The sequence below is a fragment of the Hypanus sabinus genome, chromosome 9 (genome assembly GCF_030144855.1).
Source record: "Hypanus sabinus isolate sHypSab1 chromosome 9, sHypSab1.hap1, whole genome shotgun sequence".
In the NCBI taxonomy this organism is placed as follows: Eukaryota; Metazoa; Chordata; class Chondrichthyes; order Myliobatiformes; family Dasyatidae; genus Hypanus; species Hypanus sabinus.
In genome coordinates, this window is record NC_082714.1 from 3,190,733 (window position 1) to 3,216,006 (window position 25,274).

The following is a 25,274-nucleotide window of genomic DNA, read 5'->3' on the forward strand; positions in this document are numbered from 1 at the left end:
CCAAAGAGAAAAGGCCAAGTTCACTCAACCTATTCTTATAAGACATCCTCCTCAATCCAAGCAACTTACTTGTAAATCTCCTCTGCACCCTTCCTATGGCTTCCACTTCCTTCCTGTAGTGAGGCAACCAGAACTAAGCACAGTATTCCAAGTGGGGTCTGACCAGGGTCCTATATAGCTGTAATATTACCTCTCAGCTCTTGAACTCAATCCCACAATTAATGAAGGTCAATGCACTGTATGCTTCCTTAACCACAGAGTCAACCTGTGTAGCAGCTTTAAGTGTCCTATGGACTCAACCCTAAGAGCTCTCTGATCTTCCACCCTGCCAAGAGTCTTACCATTAATACTATATTCTGCTATTATATTTCACGTACCAAAATGAACCACTTCACACTTATCTGGGTTGAACCCCATCTGCCACTCCTCAGCCCAGTTTTGCATCCAATCGATGTCCCACTGTAACCTCTGAAAGCCCTCCACATTATCCACAACACCCCCAACCTGCTGAGTTCCTTCATCATTTTGTGTGTGAAGCTTTATTCTGCACTCTTATTGTTTTCCCTTATAGTACATCAATGTACTGATGTATTGAAAATTAAATAAACAGTATGCAAAACAAAGTTTTTCCACTATCTTGGTACATGTGACAATAAAAAAAACACAATTTTCAATCTGATGAGTTGATATTTCATACCTTGTTTTCGACTACACTGATCATACCTTTCAGTTCTTCACTTAGTGCTCAGATTCATTCTTTGAATGGAAAGGGAAGTTGATAAGACCATAAGATATAGGAGAAGAATTAAACCATTTGGCCTATTGAGTCTATTCTGCCATTCTGTCATGGCTGATTTATTTTCCCTCTCAACCCCATTCTCCTGCCTTCTCTCTGTAACCTTTGACACCCTGACTAATCATTAACCTATCAGCCTCCACTTTAAATATACCCAATGACTTTGCCTCCATTGCCATCTGTGGCAATGAATTTCACAGATTCACCAGCTTCTGACTAAGGAAATTCCTCCTAATCTCTGTTCTAAATGAATGTTCTCTAATCTGGGACTGCCCTCTAATCCACTCCAAAGGCCACTTCAGAGATTTGCATTTCTCCCCCCACTCCGTTAACCATTTCAGTTCCACTGAGTCTTCTCATATAGGTCTCAAACAAAATGTTGACTATCCTTTTGCCTCTGCACGCCACAGCACCATGGTAGCATAGCAATTAACACAACACTATTGCATTTTGAGGCTTTCCAGAGTTGGGGTTCAGTTCCAGTTTATTTCTGTAAGAAGACTCTATACTTCCTTCCTGTGCAATGTGTGGGTTTTCTCCGGTATTCTCCGGTATTCCTCTCAACAATCCAAAGATGTACAACAGGTCACTTGGTCATTTTAAATTATCCTGTGATTAGGTTAGCACTTAACCTAAATGCTGCCCCAGTAACCACTCGGGGTTTGCTAGGGCAGAATGGCTCAAAGAAGCAGAAGGCCCTACTCCACATTATATTGCTAAAAATAAAATACAAAAATACAGTCCTGTGCAAAAGTCTTAGGCACATACAGTGGCATGCAAAAGTTTGGGCACCACTGGTCAAAATTTCTGTTACTGTGAATAGCTAAGTGAGTAGAAGATCAACTGATCTCCGAAAGTCATAAAGTTAAAGATGAAACATTCTTTTAAACATTTTAAGCAAGATTAGTCTATTATTTTTGTTTTGTACAATTTTAGAGTGAAAAAAGGAAAGGAGCACAATGCAAAAGTTTGGGCACCCCAAGAGATTTGAGTTCTCAGATAACTTTTACCAAGGTCTCAGACCTTAATTAGCTTGTTAGGGCTATGGCTTGTTTACAGTCATCGTTAGGAAAGGCCAGGTGATGCAAATTTCAAAGCTTTATAAATACCCTGACTTGTCCCAACCTTGTTCCAACAATCAGTAGCCATGGGCTCCTCTAAGTAGCTGCCTAGCGCTCTGAAAATTAAAATAAATGATGCCCACAAAGCAGGAGAGGCTATAGGAAGATAGCAAAACGTTTTCAGGTAGCTGTTTCCTCAGTTCGTAATGTAATTAAGAAATGGCAGTTAACAGGAACGGTGGAGGTCAAGTTGAGATCTGGAAGACCAAGAAAACTTTCCGAAAGAACTACTCTTAGGATTGTTAGAAGGGCAAATCAAAACCCCTGTTTGACTGCAAAAAACCTTCAGGAAGATTTAGCAGACTCTGGAGTGATGGTGCACTGTTCTACTTTGCAGCAACACCTGCACAAATATGACCTTCATGGAAGAGTCATCAGAAGCAAACCTTTCCTGCATCCTCACCACAAAATTCAGCATCAGAAGTTTGCAAAGGAACATCTGAACAAGCTGGATGCATTTTGGAAACAAGTCCTGTGGACTGATGAAGTTAAAATAGAACTTTTTGGCCGCAATGAGCAAAGGTATGTTTGGAGGAAAAAGGCTGCAGAATTTCATGAAAAGAACTCCTCTCCAACTGTTAAGCACAGGGGTGGATCGATCATGCTTTAGGCTTGTGCTTGCCAGTGGCGTGGGGAACATTTCACTGGTAGAGGGAAGAATGAATTCAATTAAATACCAGCAAATTCTGGAAGCAAACATCACACCATCTGTAAAAAAAAAGCAGCTGAAGATGAAAAGAGGATGGCTTCTACAACAGGATAATGATCCTAAACACACCTCAAAATCCACAATGGACTACCTCAAGAGGTGCAAGCTGAAGGTTTTGCCATGGCCCTCACGGTCCCCCAACCTAAACACCATCGAAAATCTGTGGATAGACCTCAAAAGAGCAGTGCATGCAAGATGGCCCAAGAATCTCACAGAACTAGAAGCCTTTTGCAAGGAAGAATGGGCGAAAATCCCCCAAACAAGAACTGAAGGACACTTAGCTGGCTACAGAAAGTGTTTACAAGCTGTGATACTTGCCAAAGGGGGTGACCATGCAGGGTGCCCAAACTTTTGCTTTGGACCCTTTTCCTTTTTTGTTATTTTAAACCTGTAAAAGATGGAAATAAAAAAAGTAATCTTGCTTAAAATATTAAAGAAATGTGTCATCTTTAACTTTATGCCTTTTGGAAATCAGTTCCTCTTTTATTCACTTAGCTATTCACAGTAACAGAAATTTTGACCAGGGATGCCAGACTTTTGCATGCCACTGTATATATAGATAGGTGGCCTAAGGCTTTATGTATTGCACTGTACTGCTGCTGCAAAATAAAAACAATCGTCCTGACATATGTGAGTGATGTTAAATCTGATTCTAAACTGTATCTTTATTGTGGAATGAAAGTGGGAAGGGGGCAGGGACAGGGGGGAATCATGGTTGGGAAAAGGCAAAGGAAGCAGGAAGCACCAGAGAGACATTCTGTAATGATCAATAAACCAGTTGTTTGGAATCAAGTGACCTTGTCTGGTGCCTCAGGGCTGGGTGAGGCTGCCTCAAATCACCAACACTACCCCACCTCCCTGCCTCAGGCCCTCCTGCTCTGCTACCTGTCCTATACCCCTCAAATGGCACTCTACTGTTGCCAGTCCTAACATCCTTTGCTCCCACCAGATTTACAAACTCACTTTCCACTCCACGTTGACAAATACAGTACCATGCAGAAGTCTTAGGCATCCTAGCTATATATGTGTGCCTAAGTTTGCACAGTACTGTCCAGATGCTGCGTGACCCATCTGAATTCTTCCAGTATTTTATTTTTGCTCCAAATTCCAGCATCTGCAGTCTTATGTCTCTTTATTGGCCAATGCATTCATGGGTGATATGTTAGCATAGTGGTTAGTGGAACACAATTACAGTGTCAGCAATAACATTGGGTTCAGTTCCACTGCTGTCTGTAAGGAGTTGGTAAATTCTCCTCATGACCACATGGATTTCCTCCCACATTCCAAATTGTTAGTAAATTGTGGGCATACTATGTTGGTACCAGAAGCATGGCTGCCTCCAACACAATCCTCACTGGCTTAATTTGACAAAGATACCTGGTATGTTACCAAAGACTCTTGCAAATTTCTACAGATGTACGGTAGGGAGCATTGTAACTGGTTGCATTACTGTCTGGTATGGAGGGGCCATACGCACAGCATCAGAAATAGCTGTAGAAAGTTGGAAACTCAGCCAGCACCATCATGGGAATAAGCCTCCCCAGCATCAAGGACTCTTCGAAAGGCGATGCCTCAAAAAGCAGGCATCTCTCATTAAAGACCCCCATCACCCTCTTCTGATTGCTGCCATCAAGGAGAAGATACAGGAGTTTGAAGGCACACAACATTTCAGGACCAGCTTCTTCCACTCTGCCATCAGATTTCTGAATGGACAATGAACTCGACCTCACTATTTTGTTCTTTTTTTTCATTACTTGTTTAACTTTTTAATATATACTTCTTATTGTCATTTATGTATTTAAATGCACTGCCTCTGTAAAACAACAGATTTGTTGCCAATGATATGAAACCTGATTCTGATTCTGAGACGATGTATTTTACGCCATGTTTCAACGTACTGTACATATGACTAATAAAGCTAATCTTTTAGAGTGATATCCCGCTTGGTGGCGCAATAATATCAGCGCTGGACTCCGGAGCGAAGGTTTCCGAGTTTGAATGCAAGTCAGGTTGAATGTTGAGCTAGCAACTTGGCCTCGTAAAAACAAGAATAGCTTGCTACGGAAACGCCGTCAAAAGACAGTGCCCTGATAACTCCACTGCCATGTGAAGGGCTATTCTTCTTCTTCGTCTGTTAGAGTGATGATAAATTTTGCAATAGTGGACCTCATGGTGACAACACCTCATCACTCTGAAATGTTATCTGTATCTCTCCACAGATACTGATGCTTACAGATAGTTCATCTTTTTATTTCAGACTTTCAATATTTGCTTTATTTTGCTAATGTACTTAATTCCCTTCTTATTCCAAGAGTATTTATAATTTCAATGAGAACTGTTGTGTTACACAAAATTCCCAGTGCTGGAAAGGGACAGCTTGTGGTCATAGCTATAAATTGAGGAAATCTCAGAATAGATTTAACTGTAGGAAAAATTAATTTAAAGAGCCTTCAAATTATCGGTGGCAGAAGTGGTGATCTTTAAAAATGCCCTGTTCATTGTTTGTATTTTGTTTGTTCTGTCGTCTACGGTTTTTACATTGTGTATTATTATATAGTTTATTTACTTATTGAAATACAGCGTGGTAAAGGTCCTTCCGGCCCTTTGATCTGCACTGCCCAGCAATCCCCAATTTAAACCTAGCCTAATCATGGAACAATTTACAATGACCAATTAACCTACTACCTGGTACATCTTTGGACTGTCGGGGGAAACCAGAGAGCAGACAGAGCTGGAATTGAACTCCGAAATGCCTCGATCTATTATACCGTCATGCTAACTGCTAAGCTACTGAAGTGACCTCTGTAATAGAATCTACATTTCAAACTATAATTATACGTAACTTATCCTTTAATGCCCATTATTTAGAATCTAACAGTTTCCATGTCAATATTACATTAGATTAGACAATATTACATTATTACGGTCTATGTGGTAGGGGGAATTTGCAATATATCTGCTTTCTCTAAGTGCCATGCAGTTTAACTTGAGCCCAAACAGTGTGTCCTGAGAGACAACATGGTTGCTATGGCAACACAAGATGGAATACCTTGACAGTAATTTTCAACAATGGACTTTTCTGCTCTTCCCTGCAGTGAGGCTGTGTGGGAGAACATGGCCAGGATGTGCGTGAAGACTCGGAGGCTCGATGTGGCCAAGGTGTGCCTGGGAAACATGGGCCATGCTCGGGGAGCCAGAGCCCTGCGGCAGGCTGCACAGCAACCAGAACTCGATGCAAGAGTGGCCATACTGGCTGTGCAGCTGGGAATGTTGGTATGTGCAGGAATCTGCTTCATCTTGTTACCTGTTCCCATCTAATATCCCCAGATAGCCTTTCATTTCAAATGGTGAAGTGCCTTAAATGGCATTTGATGTCTCCAGGCCCATACTTATAGAACATTGGACATTATAGCTCAGTACAGCCTCTTTGGCCTACGATGTTGTGGCAATCTTTTAATCTATTCTAAGATCAATCTAATACTTCCCTCCCACATAGTCCTCCATTTTCCACAATGATTCAACACCTTCCAGCCCTATGTCAGTTCTTTCTAATGATTTGATTTCATTTTTTACTAACAGACCAATGCCACCCACTCTGTCTTCCTACCTGTCCTTTCAATACAATGTGTATCCTTGAATATTAAGCTCCCACTTCTAATCTTTCAGCCATGATTCTATGATACCTACAACATCATACCTGCCAATCTGCAACTGTGCTGCAAGTACATCTACCTTATTCCGTATACTGTGCACATTCAGAATCAGAATCAGGTTTATTATCACCGGCATGTGACATGAAATTTGTTAACTTAGCAGCAGAGGTTCAATTCAAAATTGCCTCTTCGCCCTTGAACTAGCCCTCCGCAAATCATACCTGGTTTTGTGGTATAGGCCTGGGTTGCCAGACTTGAAGGCCACAGAACTAGCCTTCAGCAGATGACGTACCTCCTCGTTCATCCATGGCTTTTAGTTTGGAAAAGTACTTTGTGGGCATGCACCTATCCACACAGGTTTTAATGAAGTCAGTAACTGCAGTATACTCATCCAGGTTCAAAGATGAATCCCTGAATACAGTCCAGTCCACCGATTCAAAGCAGTCCTGTGGGCACTCCTGTGCTTTCCTTTTCATACCTTCCTACCTTCAGTAGGTCAGATTGCCAGATTGTCCATAATGAGAGCAACACACACAAAATGCTGGTGGAGCGCAGCAGGCCAGGCAGCATCTATAGGGAGAAGCGCTGTCAACATTTCGGGCCGAGACCCTTCATCAGTCCTCGCCCCGAAACGTTGACAGCGCTTCTCCCTATAGATGCTGCCTGGCCTGCTACGTTCCACCAGCATTTTGTGTGTGTTGCTTGAATTTCCAGCATCTGCAGATTTCCTCGTGTTTGCCCATAATGGATAATGGTTTGTCAGTGACCTCCTCTCCACCACTAACTCAAAAGAGTCCAGGTTGTAGGCAAGGACAGATCCAGCCTTTTTGATGAGCTTATTTGTCGTTTTGCATCACCGGCACTGATGCTGCTCCCCAACATTAACCAAACATTGCATTTTCCACCTTTACCACAGACTCAACTTGTAAATTAACCTTCTGGGAGTCTTTCACAACGACTCCTAACTCTCTCTACACCTCTGATGTTTGAACCGACTCTCCATTTAGATAATAGTCCGCACTACTGTTCCTTTGACCAAAATGTATTATCGTACTTTTTCCCAACACTGTATTCCATCTGCCACTTTTTTGCCTATTCTTCCAATTTGTCGAAGTCCTGCTGCAAACGCATTGCTTCCTCAGCACCATCTATCCTTCTATCTATCTTCGTAATCATCCGCAAACTTTGCCACAAAGCCATCATTTCCATTATCGAAATCATTGACAACCAATGTGAAAAGTAGAGGCCCCAGTACCTGAGGAACACCACTAGTCACTGGCAGCCAGTCAGAAAAACCCACTGCCTCCTGCCTGTCAGCCATTTCACTCTCTATGCCAAATATCTTTCCTGTAACGCCATTGGATTTTAGGTTAAGCAGCCTCATATATGGCACCTTATCAAATGCATTCTGAAAACCTAAGTAAATGACATTCACTGACTCTGCTTTGTCCACCCTGCTTGTTACTTCCTCGAAGAACTCTAACAGATTTGTTAGGCAAGATTTCCTTTGACTTATTTTATCATTAGTTTCCAAGTACCTCAAAACCTCATCCTTAATAATGAATTCCAACAGTTAGCCCAACCACTGAGGTTAGGCTAACTGGCCTATAAATTCCTTTCTTTTGCCTTCCTCCCTTCTTAAAGAGTGGAGTGACATTTGCAATCTTCCAGTCCACCGGGACCATGCCAGAATCAAGTGATTCTTAAAAGATCATGCCCAATGCATCCATTATCTCTTCAGCAATCTCTCTCAGGACTCTGGGATTTAGTCCATCTGCTCCTCAGCCTTGACTCTGCCTTGTGCAGCTGGATCCTGGACTTCCTGTCAGATCACCAGCAGGTTGTAAGAGTGGACTTCCTCACCTCCAATACACTCTCAATACAAGAGCCCCTCAGGGCTGTGTACTGAGTCCCATCCTTTACTCCCTGTGTACCAATGACTGTATCGCCACCCACAGTTCAAATATGCTAATTAAATTTGCCGACGACACTACATTGATTGGCTTAATCTCAAACAATAACAAGGTAGCCTACAGGGAAGAAGTCATCTCTCTGACACAGTGGTGTCAAGAAAACCACGGAAACGCTGAGGTGCATGCACTGCTGAGGAACCGTGACTCCTTCAGAGCAGGCGACAAAGCAGCCCTAACAACAGCAAAGGCCAAACTGTCCCAGGCCATCAGAGAGGCAAAGCGTGCACACACCCAGCAAATCCTCAGCCACTTCCAGGACAGCAACGACATGCGACGCATGTGGATGGGTGTTTAGGACATCAATTACTGGACAACATCGCCTGACTGTGTGGGGGATGCCTCCCTTCCAGATGCGCTGAATAACTTCTACGCCTGGTTTGAGGCAGAAAATGACATGGCAGCGAGGATGTCCACCCCTCCTCCAAATGACCAGGTGCTGTGTCTCACTGTGGCCGATGTGAAAAAAGCCCTGTGCAGGGTCAACCCACGGAAGGCTGCTGGACCAGACAATATTCCTGGTAGAGTGCTTAGAGGATGACCAGCTAGCAGATTTTCTCACCGACATCTCCCTGAGCAGCACCACCATTCTAACGTGCTTCAAGGCCGCCACCATCGTCCCCGTGCTGAAGAAGTCTTCAGTGTCCTGCCTCAATGACTACCGTCCCGTTGCACTCACATCCATCATTATGAAATGTTTCGAGAGGCTTGTCATGAAGCACATCAAGACCTCACTGCCCCCTCACTGGACCCCCTCTTCTTCATGGACACTCCGCTCTGGTCTTCTACCTGCTCTGGATCTCTTTATTGCTAACTGCCAACGGGACATCAACCGTCTAGACTTCACCACACCTTGTTACAATTCCAACCTCACTCCTTCCGAACACTCTGCTCTCCACTCACTCCGCACCAATCCCAACTTTACGATAAAACCCGCTGATAAGGGGGGCACTGTTGTAGTCTGGCGTACTGACCTCTACCATGCTGAGGCACAGCGACAACTCACTGATACCTCGTCTTATTTACCCCTCGATCATGACCCCACTAAGGAGTAACAGGCCATTGTCTCCCATATCATCACCAACCCTATCAGCTTTGGGGATCTCCCATCCACTACCACCAACCTTATAGTTCCCACACCCCACACTTCCCGTTTTTACCTCCTACCCAAGATCCACAAACTTGCCTGTCCAGGTAGACCCATTGTCTCAGCTTGCTCCTGCCCCACTGAACTCATTTCTGCATACCTCAACACTATTTTATCCCCCCTTGTTCAATTCCTTCCCATCTATGTTTGTGACACTTCTCACACTTTGAATTTTTTTCAATGATTTTAAGTTCCCTGGCCCCCACCACCTTATTTTCACCATGGACATCCAGTCCCTATATACCTCCATCCCCCACCAGGAAGGTCTCAAAGCTCTCCGCTTCTTTTTGGATTCCAGACCTAACTAGTTCTCCTCTACCACCATTCTCCTCCGTCTAGAGGAATTAGTCCTTACTCTTAATAATTTCTGCTTTGGTTCCTCCCACTTTCCCCAAACCAAAGGTGTAGCCATGGGCACCCATACGGGTCCCAGCTATGCCTGCCTTTTTGTTGGCTTTGTGGAACAGTCCGTGTTCCAAGCCCATACTGGTATCCGTCCCCCACTTTTCCTTCGCTACATCGACAACTGCGTTGACGCTGCTTCCTGCACGCATGCTGAGCTCATTGACTTCATTAACTTTGCCTCCAACTTTCACCCTGCCCTCAAATTTACCTGGTCCATTTCCAACACCTCCCTCCCCTTTCTTGATCTTTCTGTCTCCATCTCTGGAGATGGCTTACCTACTGATATCTACTATAAGCCTACCGACTCTCACAGCTACCTGGACTATTCCTCTTCCCACCCTGTCTCTTGCAAAAATGACATCCCTTCTCGCAATTCCTCCGTCTCTGCTGCATCTGCTCTCAGGATGAGGCTTTTCATTCTAGGATGAAGGAGATGTCTTCCTTGTTTAAAGAAAGGGGCTTCCCTTCCTCCACCATCAACTCTGCTCTCAAACGCATCTCTCCCATTTCATGCATATCTGCTCCCACCCCATTCTCCCACCACCCCACAAGGGATAGGGTTCCACCACCCCATCAGCCTCCGAGTCCAACATATAATTCTCCGTAACTTCCGCCACCTCCAACGGGATCCCACCACTAAGTACATCTTTCCCTCCCCACTTCTGCTTTCCGCAGGGATCACTCCCTACGTGACTCCCTTGTCCATTCATCCCCCCCATCCCTTCCCACTGATCTCCCTCTTGGCACTTACCCTCGTAAGCAGAACAAGTGCTACACCTGCCCTTACACTTCCTCCCTCACCACCATTCAGGGCCCCACACAGTCCCTCCAGGTGAGGCGGCACTTCACCTGTGAGTTGGCTGGTGTGGTATATTGAGACTGGTGCTCCCGGTGTGGCCTTTTATATATTGGTGAGACCCGACGCAGACTGGGAGACCGTTTCGCTGAACACCTATGCTCGGTCCGCCAGAGAAAGCAGAATCTCCCAGTGGCCACACGTTTTAATTCCACGTCCCATTCCCATTCTGATATGTCAATCCATGGCCTCCTCTACTGTCAAGATGAAGCCACACTCAGGTTGGAAGAACACCACCTTATATTCCATCTGGGTAGCCTCCAACCTGATGGCATGAACATTTACTATTCTAACTTCCATTAATGCCCCCCTCCCCTTCTTGCCCCATCCCTTATTTATTTATTTATTTATTTATGTATGTATGTATGTATTATTTCCCCCCCCCCCCCTTTTTTCTTTTGTCTCTCTTTTTTCTCTCTCTGTCCCTCTCACAATCACTCCTTGCCTGTTCTGAGGCTGTGCCCTCTGGATCACCACTGTGTTAAAAAGTAACGTGCCCCACGCATCCCCTCTCATATTAAGTGCATGCCTCCTGGTAGTAAACATTTCAACCCTTGGATAATGATACTGGCTGTCTACCCTATCTGTGCCTCTCATTATCTTATAAACCCCTATTAGATCTTCCCTCAGCCTCTGCCTCTCCAGAGAAAACAACCTGTCTGGTTAGCACACTTCCTCTGTATCCATGTGAACATCCTGGTAGACCTCTTCTGCACCTCTTCTCCAAAGCCTCAACCTCCTTTCTGCAATGGGGTGACGGGAACTGAAGTTGATTTACTTTCTTTGGTGTGCTTTTCTAGGAAGATGCTGAGAGACTTTACAGAAACTGCAAACGATTTGACCTGCTTACCAAATTTTACCAGGCTTCGGGACAATGGCAGAAGGCTATTGAAAATGCTGAAGCATTTGACAGGGTCCATCTAAGAACGACCTATTACAATTATGCCAAGCACTTGGAAGCTATGGGGGATCAACACCTTGCACTCATCCAGTAAGTATACAACTGATCGACCAATCAGGCAAGTTGGGTGGGTTCCAAAGAAAAATGCCTTTTTCCAAAACTTTCTGGAAAATGCGAAAGGACTATTAAAACAAAAGCTTCATGCATGTAAAACATTCCTTCCCCCGATCAACCATTCTAGTTAGCCCTCACCCTCTCTAGCTATTACCCCCATCACTGCACTGTAAACACTTTAAAACATTGCTGTTTACATTGTAAATACATGCTGATATTATGTACTTATGCACATTTTATTCCATGTGCAGACTTCAATCTCCAACTTTATTTTTTATATCATTCTTATTCTTTATAATTGTTGAATATTGTTTATCTCACCCTGACCAACACACCACAGCAAATTCCTGTAAATGTATGTGGCAAATGAAGATTAGCCTTGATGCTTGATATTGTCACAGTGTCCATTTGCAGTGCTGTATAACCAAAGCGAATCCTCATGAAGTGTCTCACAGTGTTAAACCTGTTGTCTATCTCAATATAAAGTTTCACATGTGAAGCTTTTAAGGGGATTGTAGGATGGCGGTTCAGTTCCTGAACTATTATCCTGAAACACAAATCTGAATCCCACTGTGGCATCTGGAAATTATTTATCTTTTTTTGCATTTGCACTATTTGTCAACTTTTGCGCACTGGTTATCTATCCGTCTTTGTGCAGTTTTTTCATTGATTCTGTTGTATTTCTTTGTATTTATTGTGAATGCCAGCAAGAAAATGAATCTCAGGGTTGTATGTGGTGACATATATGTACTTCAGTAATAAATTTATTTTGAACTTTGAGAATACAAGTTAAAATAAATAAATACGTTTTTGTTTAAAGCTTCCAAGAGAACCGCAGCCTTGTGGTAGGCTTTGAAGGGTTGCATGCTTCAATGACCTGGAGAACTATTTTGGCTGGTGTCAGGGCCTTATGGCTGCTTAACAAGATGAAATCCTATGACTTTACAGGAAAGCTATTTGGTAGGGAGAGCAGAATGGTTGAGAGGCAGGAGGCAGCGAGTGCAAATAAAAGGGGCCTTTTCTGGCTGGCTGCCGGTGACTAGTGGTGTTCCTCAGGGGTCTGTATTGTTTGTCAATGATTTAGATAATGGAATTGATGGTTTTGTGGCAAAGTTTGCAGATGATACAAAGATAGGTGGAGGGGTAGGTAGTGCTGAGGAAGCAATGCTTTTGCAGCAGGACTTAAACAAATTGGAAGAATGGGAAAAAAGTGGCAGATGTATGATGGGATATACTGTGATGGGAGTGTATGATGACACACTTTGGTAATAGGAACAATAGTGCAGACTATTATCTAAATGGGGAGAAGGTTCAAACATCAGAGGTGTAGAGGGGCTTAGGAGGCCTCATGTAAGACTCCCAGAAGGTTAATTTACAAGTTGAGACTGTGGTAAAGAAGGCAAATGCAGTGTTGGCATTTATTTCAAGGGAAATAGAATATAAAAATAAGGAGGCCACACTTGGAGTATTGTCAACAGTTTTAGACCCCATATTGTAGAAAGGATGTGTTGTCATTGGAGAGAGTCCAGGGGAGGTTCATGAGGATGCTTTTAGGAATGAAGAGGTTAACATTTGAGGAGCTTCGGGCCTGTACTTGGTGGAATTTAGAAGAATGCATGGGGATATCTCATTGAAACCTCCCCAATGTTGAAAGGCCAAGATAGGGTGGATATGGAGAGGATGTTCCTTATGGTGGGGGTATCCAGAAGTAAAGGGCACAGCCTCAAAATTGAGTGACAGCTTTTTAGAATAGAGTGGGAACATGGAATTTTCTACCCAGAGAATAGTTAAAACTGTAGAATGCTCTGCCACAGACTGCGGTGGAGACCAAGTCCGTGCGTAAATTTAAGACGGAAGTTGATCATTTCCTGATTAGTCAGACCATCAAAGGATATGGTGAGAAGGCAGATGTATGGGGTTGAGTGGGATCAAGGAGCAGCCATGATGGAATGACAGAGCAGACTCGATGGGCTAAGTGGCCTAATTCTGCTCCTATGGTCTTATGCTTTGGCTCTTGGTAGGGTCACCCATGCCAAACAGGTCAAAGAGTAGAAGCCAGACTGAAAATGGTCCACTGGTACTCCAGGTTCAGGCTGATCAACAGCCCTGACTGATCAAAAAAAAATTACGAGAACAGCGATGAATAGGACAGATAGAGATGGAGGACCTTCATTGTTGCCCTAAGTGCCAGCTGTAGAATGGGAAATTAATTAATTATATACCTTAATGTTTAAAAAATAATTTTGGCTCATTAACTGTATGATTGAAACTTGTCTGGTTCATAAAACCCCTCTGGGGAGGAGAACTGTTGTTCTCCCTTGATCTGTCTTGCAGATGTCCCTAGATAAAGATGAGTTTGATTTGTCACCCGTACAGAACATCAAAAGATGCAGTGAAATGCATCATTTGCGTCAATGACCAGTGCAGTCCAAGGACGTCTGCAAGTGTCATCATGCCCCTGACGCCAGCACAGCATGCCCAAGGTTTACAGATCCTAACCCTTTGGAAGATGAGAGGAAACCCAGACAGTCATGGGGAGAACATGGTGGCAGACAGGAGTGGGAATTGAATCCTGATCACTGATCACTACCGCTGTATTAGTCTCACATTAATCATGCTGCCCCATGTTCTTGACCCTCGATGCCCCTCTCAGTTCAGAGGCAGTTTAGGGTGGATGAAATGTGTGTGTTTCCTGAACCATTGTGTGTGTGTGTTTTTTCAGGCTCCTGTACCACCTCCTTTATAGTAGCAATGAGAAGAGGGCATCTTGTGTGTAATGAGGGTCCCTAAAGATGCATACTGCCTTTTTGAGACATCACCTTTTGAAGATGTCCCCGATGGAAGAGAAGCGAGTGCCCATGATGGATCAATTTTCTGCAACTTTTCCCAATCCTAAGCCCTTCCTAAGTGGATAGAATGCTCTCCACTGTATATATGTATAAATTTGATAGAAAGTAATCAGAATCAGGTTTGAATTAAACCTGGCATGTCTCGTGAAATTTGATGTCTTGCAGCAGCAGTACATTGCAATACATGATTAAAAAAAACTATTATCATTTTGATCTGGATTGAGAGCATTAAAAATGCTTGTGCAAATTTACATCCTTCTCTCAACAGTTTTGAAAAGTCAGACACTCATCGATTTGAAGTTCCAAGGATGCTTTTAGAAGATCTGCAAGCACTCGAAATATATGTCAACAAAACAAAGGACAGGTGAGTGACTGTGTACGGAACAGAATGAAGTGACAGTAAAGGACAGGTCAGTGTACAGAACAGAATGAAATGACAGTAAAGGACAGGTGAGTGACTGTACAGAACAGAATGAAACGACAGAAAAGGACAGGTGAGTGACTGTACAGAACAGAATGAAATGACAGTAAAGGACAGGTGAGTGACTGTGTACAGAACAGAATGAATGACAGTAAAGGACAGGTGAGTGACTGTAGTGAACATAATGAAATGACAGTAAAGGACAGGTGAGTGACTTAACGGAACAGAATGAAACGACAGTAAAGGACAGGTGAGTGTGTACAGAACAGAATGAAACAACAGTAAAGGACAGGTGAGTGACTGTACAGAACAGAATGAAACAACAGTAAAGGACAGGTGAGTATGTACAGAACAGAATGAAACGACAGTAAAGGACAGGTGAGTGACTGTACAGAACAGAATGAAACAACAGTAAAGGACGGGTGAGTGACTGTACGGAACATAATGAAATGACAGTAAAGGACAGGTGAGTGACTGTACGGAACAGAATGAAATGACAGTAAAGGACAGGTCAGTGTACAGAACAGAATGAAACAACAGTAATGGACAGGTCAGTGTACAGAACAGAATGAAATGACAGTAAAGAACAGGTGAGTGACTGTACGGAACATAATGAAATGACAGTAAAGGACAGGTCAGTGACTGTACGGAACATAATGAAATGACAGTAAAGGACAGGTCAGTGTACAGAACAGAATGAAATGACAGTAAAGGACAGGTGAGTGACTGTAAGGAACATAATGAAATGACAGTAAAGGACAGGTGAGTGACTGTATGGAACAGAATGAAACGACAGTAAAGGACAGGTGAGTGACTGTACAGAACATAATGAAACGACAGTAAAGGACAGGTGAGTGTACAGAACAGAATGAAATGACAGTAAAGGACAGGTGAGTGTACAGAACAGAATGAAACGGCAGTAAAGGACAGGTGAGTGACTGTACAGAACATAATGAAACGACAGTAAAGGACAGGTGAGTGACTGTGTACAGAACAGAATGAAATGATAGTAAAGGACAGGTGAGTGACTTAACGGAACAGAATGAAACGACAGTAAAGGACAGGTGAGTGTGTACAGAACAGAATGAAACAACAGTAAAGGACAGGTGAGTGACTGTACAGAACAGAATGAAACAACAGTAAAGGACAGGTGAGTATGTACAGAACAGAATGAAACGACAGTAAAGGACAGGTGAGTGACTGTACAGAACAGAATGAAACAACAGTAAAGGACGGGTGAGTGACTGTACGGAACATAATGAAATGACAGTAAAGGACAGGTGAGTGACTGTACGGAACAGAATGAAATGACAGTAAAGGACAGGTCAGTGTACAGAACAGAATGAAACAACAGTAATGGACAGGTCAGTGTACAGAACAGAATGAAATGACAGTAAAGAACAGGTGAGTGACTGTACGGAACATAATGAAATGACAGTAAAGGACAGGTCAGTGACTGTACGGAACATAATGAAATGACAGTAAAGGACAGGTCAGTGTACAGAACAGAATGAAATGACAGTAAAGGACAGGTGAGTGACTGTAAGGAACATAATGAAATGACAGTAAAGGACAGGTGAGTGACTGTATGGAACAGAATGAAACGACAGTAAAGGACAGGTGAGTGACTGTACAGAACATAATGAAACGACAGTAAAGGACAGGTGAGTGTACAGAACAGAATGAAATGACAGTAAAGGACAGGTGAGTGTACAGAACAGAATGAAACGGCAGTAAAGGACAGGTGAGTGACTGTACAGAACATAATGAAACGACAGTAAAGGACAGGTGAGTGACTGTGTACAGAACAGAATGAAATGATAGTAAAGGACAGGTGAGTGACTGTACGGAACATAATGAAATGACAGTAAAGGACGGGTGAGTGACTGTACGGAACATAATTAAATGACAGTTTGTGATGCTTTATAGGGCAAACCAACAGTCTCTGTAACAGTGGAGACATAACATACTACTGAAATCTAGAGCAAAAAAATAAAATCTGCCAGAGGAACTCAATGGATCAGGCAGCGTCTGTGGAGGGAATTGGACAGTGGATGTTCCAGGACTCAGATGAATGGTCTCAACCTGAAATTAGGTTTATTTTCACTGGCATATGTCACAAAGTTTATTTTTTTCTGGCAGCAGTACATTGCAATACATAATAATAAAAGCTATACGTTACAATAACGTATATATATATAAAACATTGAATACTAGAAATCTACAGCACATTACAGGCCCTTCGGCCCACAATGTTGTGCCAACATGTAATGTATTCTAGAAACTGCCGAGAATTTCCTTACCACATAGCCCTCTATTTTTCTAAGCTTCATGTACCTATCTAAGATCCTATTGTATCCGCCTCTACCACCATCACTGGCAGTGCATTCCACGCACCCATCAGTCTGTAAAAAAAACTTACCTCTGACATCCCCCTTGTACCTACTTCCAAGCACCTTAAAACTATGCCCCCTCATGTTAGCTAGTTCAGCCCTGGGAAAAAAGCCTCTGGCTATCCACACGATCAATGCCTCTCATCATCTTATACACTTTTATCAAGTCACCCTTCCTCCTCTGTTGCTCCAAAGAGAAAAGGCCAAGTTCAATCAACCTATTCTCATAAGGTACACCCTTCAATCCAAGCAACATCCTTGTAAATCTCCTCTCTATAGTATGCACATCCTTCCTGGAATTAGGTGATCAGAACTGAACACAGTACTCCCAACAACACACACAAAATGCTGGTGGAACACAACAGGCCAGGCAGCATCTATAGGGAGAAGCGCTGTCGACGTTTTGGGCCGAGACCCTTCGTCCTGATGAAGGGTCTCGGCCCGAAATGTTGACAGCGCTTCTCCCTATAGATGCTGACTGGCCTGCTGTGTTCCACCAGCATTTTGTGTGTGGCGTTGTTTGAATTTCCAGCATCTGCAGATTTCCTCGTGTTTGCACAGTACTCCCAAGTGGGGTCTAACTAAGATCTTATATAGCTATAACATTATCTCACAACTCTTGAACTCAATCCCACAGTTTATGAAGGCCAGTACACCATATGCTTTCTTAACAACACTGTCAACTTGCACAACAGCTTTGAGCGTCCTATGGACACAGACCCCAAGATCTCACTGATCTTCCACACTACTAAGGTTTTTACCATAAATGTTATATTCTGTCTTCAAATTTGACCTACCAAAGTGAACCACTTTACACTTATCTGGGTTGAACTCCATCTGTCATTGCTCAGCCTAGTTCTGCATCCTATCGATGTTATGCTGTAACCTCTGACAATCCTCCAGACTACCCACACATCCCCAACTTTTGTGTCATCAGCAAACTTACTAACTCACCCCTCTACTTCCTCATACAGGTCAATAATAAAAATCACAAAGAGGAGGGGTCCCAGAACAGATCCCTGCAGAACACCACTGGTCACTGTTCTCCATGCTGAATAGGAACCATCTACAATCACACCCTTTGCCTACTGTGGGCAAGCCAATTCTGGATCCACAAAGCAAGGTCTTCTTGGATCCCAAACCTCCTTACTTTCTGAATGAGCCTTGCATGGCGAACCTTATCAAATACCTTGCTGAAATCCATATACGTTATGTCCACTGCTTTATCTTCACCAATGTGTTTTGTTACATCCTCAAAGAATTCATTCAGGCCCATAAAACACGGCCTGCCCTTGACAAAGCCATGCAACTATCCATAATCAGATTATATTTCTCCTAATGCTCATCAATCCTGCCACTCAGGATCTTCTCCAACAAGTTACCCACCACTGAAGGTAGACTCACTGGTCTATAATTTCCTGGGTTATCTCTGCTTCCTTTCTTGAACAATGTTTGCAACCTTCCAATCCTCTGCTACTTCTCCTGTCCGTATTGAAGATGCAAAGATCATCAACAGAGGCTCAGCAATCTCCTCCCTTGCTTCCCACAGTAGCCAGGGTATACCTTGTCTTACCCCAGCGATCTATCTAACTTAATAACTTTCAAAAGCTCCAGCACCTCCTCTATCTTAATGTCTATATGCTCAAGCATTTTGGTCTGCTGTAAGTCATCCCCACAGTTGCCAAGGTGCTTTTCACTGGTGAATACTTAAGCAAAGTTTTCATTAAGTACTTCCATTACCTCCTCCAGCTCCATGCACATGTTTCCACTGTCACTCCTGATTGTTGTATTCTCACACAGCTCATCCTCTTGCTCTTCACATACTTCTAGACTGCCTTGGGGTTTTAAGACCATAAGATATAGGAACAGTAGGAGGGCATTTGGCCCATTGAATCTGCTCTGCCATTCAATCATGGGCTGATCCAATTCTTCCAGTCATCCCCACTCCCTTGCCTTCTCCCCATACCCTTTGATGCCCTGGCTAATCAAGAACCTATCTATCTTTGCCTTAAATGCACCCAATGACTTGGCCTCCACAGCTGCTTATGGCAACAAATTCCACAGATTTACCACCCTCTGACTAAAGTAATTTCTCTGCATCTCTGTACTAAAAGGTTGTCCTTCAATCCTGAAGTCATACCCTATTGTCCTGAACTCCCCTACCATGGGAAATAACTTTGCCATATCTAATCTATTCAGGCCTTTTAACATTTGGATTGTTCTATGAGCTCCCCCCTCATTCTCCTGAACTCTAGGAAATATAGCCCAAGAGCTAACAGACGTTCCTCATACAGTAACCTTCTCATTCCTGGAATCATTTTGTGAATCTTCTCTGAACCCTCTCCAATGTCAGTGTATACTTTCTAAAATAAGGAACCCCAAACTGCACACAATACTCCCAAGTGTGGTCTCACGAGTGCCTTATAGAGCCTCAACATCACATCCCTGCTCTTATATTCTATACCTCTAGAAATGAATGCCAGCTTTGCATTCGCCTTCTTCAGAACCGACTCAACCTGGAGGTTAACCTTTAGGGTATCCAGCACAAGGACTCCCAAGTCCTTTTGCATCTCTGCATTTTGAATTGTCTCCCCATCTAAATAATAGTCTATTCGTTTATTTCTTCCACCGAAGTGCATGACCATACACTTTGCATCATCGGCAAATTTAGCCACAAATCTATTAATACCATCGTCCAAATTATTGATATACATAGTAAAAAGCAGTGGTCCCAACATCGACCACTCTGGAACTTGACTGGTAACTGGCAGCCAGCCAGAATAGGGCCCCTTTATTTCCACTCTCTGTTTTATGGCTGATCAGCCAATGCTCCACCCACACTAGTAACTTCCCTATAATTCCATGGACTCTTATCTTGCTAAGCAGCCTCATGTGTGGCATCTTGTCAAAGGCCTTCTGAAAATCCAAGTATACCACATCCACTGCATCTCCTTTATCTACCCTTGTTGTAATTCCCTCAAAAATTTGTGGTGGGTTAGTCAGGCAGGATTTTCCTTTCAGGAAACCATGCTGGCTTTGGCCTATTTTGTCATGTGCCTCTAATCTCATCCTTAACAATCGATCCACTATGGCTGATCCACTCCATAATCTCATCCCTAACAATCGATTCCAGCAATTTCCCAACTACTGACATCAAGCTAACAGGTCTATAGTTTCCTTTCTGCTGCCTCCCACTCTTCTTAAAAAGCGGAGTAACATTTGCAATTTTCCTGTCATCTGGTACAGTGCAAGAATCTACCAATTCTTGAAAGATCATTGTTCAACTCTGCAATCTCTCCAGCTACTTCCTTCAGAACCCGAGGGTGCATTCCATCTGATTCAGGAGATTTATCCACCCTCAGACCATTAAGCTTCCTGAGCACCTTCTCAGTTGTAACTTTCACTGCACATACTTCACTTCCCTGACACTCTTGAATGACCGGTATATCGCAGATGTCTTCAATTGTGAAGACTGATGCAAAATATGCATTCAGTTCCTCTGCCATATCTGCATCTCTCATTACAATATCTCTAGCGTCATTTTCTATTGGTCCTATATCTACCCTCAACTCTCATTTACCCCTAATATACTTAAAAAAGCTTTTAGTATCTTCTTTGATATTAGTTGCCAGCTTCATTTCATAATTCATCTTTTCCTTTCTACTAACCTTCTTAGTTTCCTTCTGCAAGTTTTTAAAAGCTTCCCAATCCTCTATCTTGCCACTAGCTTTGGCTTCATTGTATGCCCTCTCTTTTGTTCTTACTTTGGCTCTGACTTCATTTGTCAGCCAAGGTAGTGTCCTTCTTCCATTTGAAAACTTCTTCTTATTTGGAATATATCTGTCTTGCACATCCCTCATTTTTCATAGGAACTCCAGCCGTTGCTGCTCTGCCGTCCTTCCTGCAAGTGTCCCTTTCTAGTCAACTTTGGCCAGTTCCCCTTGCATGACATTGTAATTTCCTTTAGTCCACTGAAATACCAATACATTGGATTTTATTTCTTCCCCTCTCAAATTTCAATGTGAACTTGATCATATTGTGATCACTGTTCCCTAAGGGTTCTGTAACTTTAAGCTCTCTTATCACCTCTGGACCATTGCACAACACTCAATCCAGCACAGCTGATCGCCTAGTGGGCTCAACAACAAGCTGTTCTAAAAAGCCATCCCTTAGACATTCTACAAATTTTCTCTCTTGAGGACCCGTACTGACATGGTTTTCCCAATCCACTTTCATGTTAAAATCCTCTATGACTATCATGACATTGCCTTTCTGACATGCCTTTTCTATCTCCTGCTGTAATTTGTAATCCACATCCCAGTTGTTGTTTGGAAGCCCGTATACAACTGCCATTAAGGTCCTTTTACCCTTGCCATTTCTTAACTCAACCCATGTACAAACCCCATTTCCAGAAAAGTTGGGATATTTTCCAAAATGCAATAAAAACAAAAATCTGTGATATGTTAATTCACGTGAACCTTTATTTAACTGACAAAAGTACAAAGAAAAGATTTTCAATAGTTTTACTGACTAACTTAATTGTATTTTGTAAATATACAGAAATTTAGAATTTGATGGCTGCAACACACTCAACAAAAGTTGGGACAGAGGCATGTTTACCATTGTATTACATCACCTTTCCTTTCAATAACACTTTTTAATCATTTTGGAACTGAGGATACTAATTGTAGTAGATTTGCAATTGGAAATTTTGTCCATTCTTGCTTGATATAAGACTTCAACTGCTCAACTGTCCGTGGTCTCCGTTGTCTGATTCTCCTCTTCATAATGCGCCGTACATTTTCAATAGGAGATAGATCTGGACTGGTAGCAGGCCAGTCAAGCACACGCACTCTGTGTCTACAAAGCCGCGCTGTTGTAGCCCGTGCAGAATGTGGTCTGGCATTGTCCTGCTGAAATAAGCATGGATGTCCCGGGAAGAGACGTCGCCTTGATGGCAACATATGTCTCTCTAAGATCCTAATATACACCTCAGAGTCAATGGTACCTTCACATACAAGCAACTCACCCATGCCATGGGCACTGATGCACCCCCATACCATCACAGATGCTGGCTTTTGCACCTTTTGCTAATAACAATCAGGATGGTCATTTTCATCTTTGACATGGAGAACTCGACGCCCGTTTTTTCCGAAAACTAGCTGAAATGTGGATTCATCTGACCACAGCACACGGTTCCACAGTCTTTCGGTCCATCTGAGATGAGCTCGGGCCCAGAGAACTTGCCAGCGTTTCTGCATCGAGTTGATGTATGGCTTCCTCCTTGCATAATACAGTTTCAAGTTGCATTTCTAGATGCAGCAACGGACTGTGTTAAGTGACAATGGTTTTCCGAAGTACGCCCGAGCCCAGGTGGCTATAATTGTCACAGTAGCATGACGGTTTCTTAGGCAGTGCCACCTGAGGGCTCGAAGATCACGGGCATTCAACGGTGATTTCCCTTGCCCTTCATGCACTGAGACGTCTCTGAATTCTCTGAATCTTTTCACAATATTATGTACTGTAGATGTTGAAAGACCTAAATTCTCTGCAATTTTGCGTTGGGAAATGTTCCTTTTGAACTGACTAACAATTCTCTCACGAATTTTGGCACAAAGGAGTGAGCCACGACCCATTCTTGCTTGCAAAGACTGAGCCTTTGGTGGATGCTACTTTTATACCCAGTCATGATACCTCACCTGCTACCAATTAGCCTGCTTAATGTGGAGTCTTCCAAACCGGTGTTACTTGAATATTCTGTGTACTTTTCAATCTTATTTTAACTCTGACCCAACTTTTGTTGAATGAGTTGCAGCCATCAAATTCTAAATTTGTGTATATTTACAAAATACAATTAAGTTGGTCAGTAAAACTATTGAAAATCTTTTCTTTGTACTTTTGTCAGTTAAATAAAGGTTCACGTGAATTAACATATCACAGATTTTTGTTTTTATTGCATTTTGGAAAATATCCCAACTTTTCTGGAAATGGGGTTGGTAGATTCTACACCTTCCAATCCTATGTCATCTCTTTCTCAGGATTTAATATTATTTCTTATACACAGGGCCACACCACCCCCTCTGCCTACTAACCTATCCTTCCGATACACCGTATATCCTTGGACATTCAGCTCCCAATGGCAGCCATCCTTTAGCCAAGTTTCAGAGATGGCCACAGCCAATCTTGCCAATCTGTAGCTGAATTTCAAGATTGTCCATTTTATTCCTTATGCTGCATCCATTCAAATACAACACTCTCAGTCCAGTATTTGTTGCTTTCTGTTTTAACTGCACTATGCCTCTATGTCCTGTAACTCATACCACTAGCTATCATTAAGCCTCATCTCCTCCCTGTTCTTTTATCATCTCTGTTGCACGCTATCTCTGATTTATTTCTCTTTTCCCCTTCCTCAACCCAATCACTCCAGTTCCCATCCCCCTGCCAATTTAGTTTAAACTCTCCTGAACAGCTCTATTAAACCTGCCTGCTAGAATATTGGACCTCTTTGGGTTCAGATGTAACCCATCCTTTTTGTACGGGTTGTACCTCCCCCAGAAGAGAACCCAATGATCCAGGAGCCCAAAGCCCTGCCCCCTACACCAGTCTCTCAGCCACACGTTAATATCCCTGTTCATGCTATTCTTGTGCACGTTAGCATGTAGTGCAGGCAGCAATCCTGAGATTACTACCTTGGAGGTCCTGCTTTTCGGCTTCCTACCCGCCTCCCTTTTTCTACCTATGTCATTGGGAATAACGTGTACCAAGACTTCTGGCTGTTCATCCTCTCCCTTCAGAATATTCTTCACCTGATCCAACACATCCCGTACCCTGGCCCATGGGAGGCGGGTATCTGACCGAGCCTCCTGTCTGTTCCCCTCACTATGGAATCCGCCATGACTACCGCATTCTTCATCTTCCTCTTTCCCTTCTGCACCACGGAACCAGGCTCAGTGCCAGAGACCTGATCACTGTGGTCATAAAACATAGATAATAGAAAACCTACAGCACAATACAGGCCCTTCGACCCACAAAGCTGTGCTGATCATGTCCTTACCTTAGAACTACCTAGGCTTTACTCATTGCCCTCTATTTTTCAAAGCTCGTTGTATCCATCCAGGAGTCTCTTAAAAGACCCTATCATTTCCACCTCCACCACTGCTGCTGGCAGCCCATTCCACGCACTCACCTCTCGCAGCGTAAAAAATTTACCCCTGACATCTCCTCTGTACCTCCTTCCAAGCACCTTAAAACTTTGCCCTTTCATGCTAACCATTCTAGCCCTGGGGAAAAGCCTCTGACTATCCACACGATCAATGCCTTTTATTATCTTGTACACCTCTATCAGGTCACCTCACATCCTCTGCCACTCCAAGGAGAAAAGGCTGAGTTCACTCAACATATTCTCATAAGTCATGCTCCCCAATCCAGGCAACATCCTTGTAAATCTCCTCTGCACCCTTTCTATGGTTTCCACATCCTTCATGTAGTGAGGTAACCAGAACTGAGCACAGTACTCCAAGTGGGATCTGACCAGGATCCTATATAGCTGCAACATTACCTCTTGGCTCCTAAAGACAATCCCACGTTTGATGAAGGCCAGTGTGCCACAGGGTCAACCTGTGTAGCAGCTTGGAGCATCCTATGGACTCGGACTCAAAGATCCCTCTGATCGTCCACACTGCCAAGAGTCTTACTATTAATACTATATTCTCCCATCATATTTGACCTACCAAAATGAACCACCTCACACTTAATCTGGGTTGAACTCCATCTGCCACTACTCAGCCCAGTTTTGCATCCTATCGATGTCCCACTGTAACCTCTGACGGCCCTCCACACTATTCACAACACCTCCAACCTTTGTGTCTTCAGCAAATTTACTAACCCATCCCTCCACTTCCTCACCCAGGTCATTTATAAAAATCATAAAGAATAGGGG

At 43.2% G+C, this 25,274-nt stretch overlaps 1 protein-coding gene across 1 annotated transcript in view; it reads left to right on the top strand.

The window, feature by feature from the left end:
• Positions 1–25,274, top strand: part of ift140 (intraflagellar transport 140 homolog (Chlamydomonas)) — a 218,852-nt gene that overhangs the window by 149,869 nt on the left and 43,709 nt on the right. Inside the window, exons 19-21 of the mRNA XM_059978862.1 lie at positions 5,722–5,899; positions 11,458–11,648; positions 14,790–14,885. Of these exons, the coding sequence (XP_059834845.1) occupies positions 5,722–5,899; positions 11,458–11,648; positions 14,790–14,885 (465 nt within the window). The remainder of the gene's footprint in view (positions 1–5,721; positions 5,900–11,457; positions 11,649–14,789; positions 14,886–25,274) is intronic.